The following is a 4,685-nucleotide window of genomic DNA, read 5'->3' as shown; positions in this document are numbered from 1 at the left end:
TTGGAAATTTGAAAAATAGGAATGACACCATTATTAGTAGCGTCCAGGCCTGGTCGCTGTTGTGAACCACGTCCACACTTGTACGCTGTTGTTAGCAGCATCTAGTGTTTGGTTCAACCTGGTCCATAAACTCTTCGCCTCCGTCCAACCTAAGGGCAACTCCGACGCGACGACTCAAACTGACGTAGATTTTATTTATTCTTTATTTGTTCAATCGGCCAGGCGGACGTCAATTTTCGTTTTTGTCCGTCGTTTTAAAGGTGCGAGCAACACGGACGGACATATTTCAAATCTGCGCCGGATTTTCATTTTTAATAAACAAACAGTAGAAATCCAATTTACTTTAATTGAACTAAAAAATATTAAATGAAAACATTAGAAAAATAGTTAGGAGCGGGCGGTAGATCTAGGCGTCGTCATTGTCCTCCTCTACCTTGGTCAGGTCGACATACACCGGCATCTCCATCCACGGGAACACCTGCTGGAAGGCTGCCAGCTGTTGCTTTCGCTTGTCGCTCGGCCTCCATCGCGCGGTCCGCTGCCTGCCTCTAGGCCTCCTCGTCGATCGCGCCCACTCACACGGGCATGCATGAAGTACGACGTCAACATGCCCGTCCATGACCATGGCTCCTCCTCCACACGCTCTGGCGCGGGCGGTGGTGGTGCGTTGACACCACTCCGGTCGCCGATCGGCCAGCGACAGTGCAAGGCCAGACCACCTGGCGAGCTCCTCACGCTTAGACTCCTCGATGACCCTCCTTGTGATCTCCTCGAGGGCCGCAATGCAGGTCTCCTCGGCCTCCTAATCCCCCCCACCACGACTGACAGTGATGCTGAAGTGGTGGGTGTGTGCGGTGCATGGGGCTCACCCTTGAAGCACGACTGACAACGCTGGTCATGCTTGGTGGCGAACCACACGTCCTAGTTTGGTGAATCCACCATGTAAGATGGGTCGCGACAGAGATCGGCTGGGAGTAGAGCACGACGGTAGTGAATCTCCATGAGTTGCGCGCGGCCCAAGTCTGGTACAGTCGGCACCGGAAACCTATCGAGGTTGAGGTGCCACCCGTACGACATGTTCACGTCGGGATATGGCACCGGCACGCCATGTTTCCAGAAGTAGTGGCAACGGTGCACCGACACGTAGAGGTGAAAGCGTGGCCCCACCGACTCAAGATCGATTTATATGTTCTCATAAACTAGCCAATTACCAATTGTATTACCGAAGAGTAACAACCCAGTCGTCTATACAATGTACGCTCGCAACCATTGAATAAATTGTACAGAAGACCAAACCAAGAAAATTCAGCAAGGCCGTGGAACAACTCACATGCGCCAACCATAGGTTGAGTGGATTATCCTAATGATGAGAAAATGATTCTAATGACAAGCGGCCAGCGAGATGGTGTTGCTCCTGCATCCTGTGATGTTTGGTGATGTCCCTGCTAGAGTTTGCTTACCACCAATAAGGTAAGAAGGGACGGCTGCAGGCGTATCTTTACCTAATAATAAAGAAAATTGGGTTTCTGTCGTCCGTCATGAAATTGCCCCTGAAGTTGTAAATATTTACCCGCCATGCCACCGGTAAGTCAAAAACGATTCTTTTTTTCGAGTCGCTGCATTGGCCGTTGGTTGAGTTCATTGGGAATAGGTCTCATATTATACCACAAGTGCTTGGGTAATACGTTGGCTAGAGGCCCTCTCTTCCACCTGGGAGATCCAGGTTTGAATCCCGCCTTCTCTCCCTTTTCTTTTTTGCTTTTCTCATCCTTTTTCTCTTTAAATACACGGTGGCGTAGCATATAGGTGTCTCGCCCAAGCGTCATTTATCAGATAGGCCGCATGCATAATGTTTGTAATTTTGGCCTGTTTAACTTTTTTTTGGGCAGATTCAAATGCTTTTCTAAATATTCATATCTTTTAAACTAACTTTAAATCTAAAATGTTATATATGAAAATTTCTTAGAAAAATTTGTACATTTGAAATATGCTATTATCCTGCATGTTAACCATTTCTAAAATTACATTTGGAATGCAATGTTAAATGTTATCTTTTATGAAGTATTTTGAAAATGCCTACAACATATGTCCAATACCCCATTTAAATTGTGTAGATACGATAGTTTGACGCTCTCACTAGAGCTATTATTGGCATCGTAGAGGATGTTGATTCCTACAAATTAAGGATCTTAACTTGGATTACAGTTGTAAATACATATATCAGCAAGATAAAAATAATGCTCTTATGCACATGCTATCATTGAGTAATAAAAATTACTTTGCTCTTTTCATCAATATTTGTTGGGCATCACCTAGGAGTAATTACAATAAAGGTGTAAAGAGATAGCGACAACTAGGTTGATATTTCCATTATCTAATAAGTTGGAAACACTTTGAGTACACTTGAAAAATCATCCGACTTTTAGGTTTTTATATGCAATAATATAACTTATTATGTTGTTATGCGTCATCGTAAAAGATTCAAGGGATTTGCTGATGTGGTTGCTATGTGTACGAGGGATGATTGTTTCTCCCGTGGCAACGCACGGGCATGTTTGCTAGTTAGAATTTATAGGTCATGAAACATCTATCTATCAAAGGAAAACAACACGGCACTAATCGAATGCCATGACTGGACGCCATCTGTACTAACATCCAAACCTGGATGCAGTTAGCAATAAAGTCCAACCTGAACGTTGTTATTTCTGGCGTCCTTCCTATTTTTACAATTTCCACTGGCCCGTTACTAGTTTCAGAATTACAGAATTATAAATTACCATTAATAAAAAAATCGGCCTTTTTATGGCCAGGACTTGTGTGGCCAGTAACAGCACAAGCACATCCGAGGAGCCAGGGAGGAGAAGAAGCGAGGGAAGCAACACCCACACGGAACTGGCGGAAGCGAGCAGAAAATTATCGGTTTATCACCTATCGAGCTCCCGCGAGAGACGATGGGAAGCGCAGGAGCGCTGCTCTCCCACCCCCCACCGCAACTCGGCAGCATCCTCCTCCGTCGCCACCACATCTCTCTTCCCCATCTCTCCTCATGCATGCCCGAGCCCCTCCACTGCCGCCGCCGGCACCTTCGCTGTTCCGCCGTTGAGGGGAGCAGCAGACAGGACACGAATTTGCCAGCGTCTCAAAGAGAAGAGTCTCCATCGAGCAGCCTCGGCGCCACCCTCCAAGATCCACTTCCAGGACGTGGTACGCCTCTAGCCTCTTCTTGTGCTTTATTGGTATATTGTTGTGTTGAGATCTCAGAGGCATCTGAGCTTTACTACTCCCTCCGTTCCTAAATACTCCCTCCGTTCCAAAATAGATGATCCAACTTTGTACTAAAGTTAGTACAAAGTTGAGTCATCTATTTTGGAACGGAGGGAGTATAAATCTTTGTAGAGATTTTAATATAGACTACATATGGATGTATATAGACATATTTTATAGTGTAGATTCACTCATTTTGCTCCGTATGTATATTGAAACCTCTAGAAAGACTTTGTATTTAGTCCATATTGGAACCTCCGTATGTAGTCCATTAGTTTAGTTGAACTCGCAAGTCAGGAGTATTAGTGTCACGAACTCAGTTGCTCAAGATCGGATCCGAGAGGGGAAGGGGATGAGATCGAGACTTGGAAGAGAAGCTTTCTTGCCAAGGAGGGGAGAGGTACAGCTTAGGTGAGAGTTCAGGATCGTCATACAACTCGCATGCCTCGCCCACTAGCTACGGCTAAATACCCACGCTCCACTTGTCTTCCAGACTTACAGGTGGGTCCATGCCACATGGCAGAGGGGATCCGCACCATCACGCGTCCACCGCATCATCTCCTGGTGATGCCGGTGTGACATTCCCCACTCCTTCAGAGTGAGCGCCATCTTCAGGAGCGGCTTGCTGCTCGGAGTCGTCGGCCGGTGGTGCGTCCCACTCCGGGGCTTGCGGAAAACGGCGGCGAAGGGTGTCGTAGTCCTCCCAAGTCGTTGCCGTCTCGTCGTAGCGCCAGCGAACCTTGACCTGCACCAGGGTGCTGTTGCCACGCTTGACCATACGTCGCTCCAAAATCTCCACCGGTTCGTCGTCGTGGCCGGCGAGGTCTGGGGGTCGAGGCAGCTCAGAGAAGACGGGCGTGTAGTTGGGGGTGAATGGCATGAGTTGCGACACATGGAAGACGGGGTGGATCTTGCTGTCCGCCGGCAACTCCAGTTTATACGCCAGCTTGCCGATCTTGTCGATCACCGTGAATGGCCCGAAGTATTTGTACGCCAGCTTGGCGCATGGTCTGTTCGCCACCGACGACTGCGCATAAGGCGGGTGCTTGAGGTGAACAACGTCGCCCACTTCAAAGGAGCGCTCGGTGCGGTGCTGATCGACCTGCTTCTTGAAGCGGTGCTGTGCCCGGAGAATTGCTCACGCAGCCGTGCCGTGTGCACGCCCCAGTCCCAAGGTTCGCCGTCGATCATGGGCACCGTCTTGTCGTCCCAGAGTGCCATGGCGCCAAGGTTGGGCTCCACTCCATACAGGGCTTTGAAGGGGGAGCATTTGATCGAGGAATGGAAAGACGAGTTGTACCAGAATTCCGCTGTACGTAGCCAGCGGCGCCATTGCCGCGGCGCATCGTGCACTGCGCAACGCAGGTACATTTCCATGCACTGGTTGACGCGTTCGTGTAGGATCGAAAGTATGTCTAGAG

The 4,685-nt window shown here is 48.5% G+C and overlaps 1 protein-coding gene across 1 annotated transcript in view; it reads left to right on the top strand.

Moving 5' to 3' along the window:
- Window positions 1-2,835: 2,835 nt before the first annotated feature.
- LOC119275960 (sec-independent protein translocase protein TATC, chloroplastic-like) overlaps window positions 2,836-4,685 on the top strand; it is a 26,420-nt gene continuing 24,570 nt past the window's right edge. The window contains exon 1 of the mRNA XM_037556894.1: window positions 2,836-3,204. Within this exon, the coding sequence (XP_037412791.1) occupies window positions 2,952-3,204 (253 nt within the window). The 5' untranslated portion in view covers window positions 2,836-2,951. The remainder of the gene's footprint in view (window positions 3,205-4,685) is intronic.

Source organism: Triticum dicoccoides, chromosome 3B (genome assembly GCF_002162155.2).
Source record: "Triticum dicoccoides isolate Atlit2015 ecotype Zavitan chromosome 3B, WEW_v2.0, whole genome shotgun sequence".
NCBI lineage: Eukaryota > Viridiplantae > Streptophyta > Magnoliopsida > Poales > Poaceae > Triticum > Triticum dicoccoides.
The sequence above is the reverse complement of the archived record's forward strand: the minus strand, read 5'-3'. Positions and strand labels throughout refer to the sequence as shown.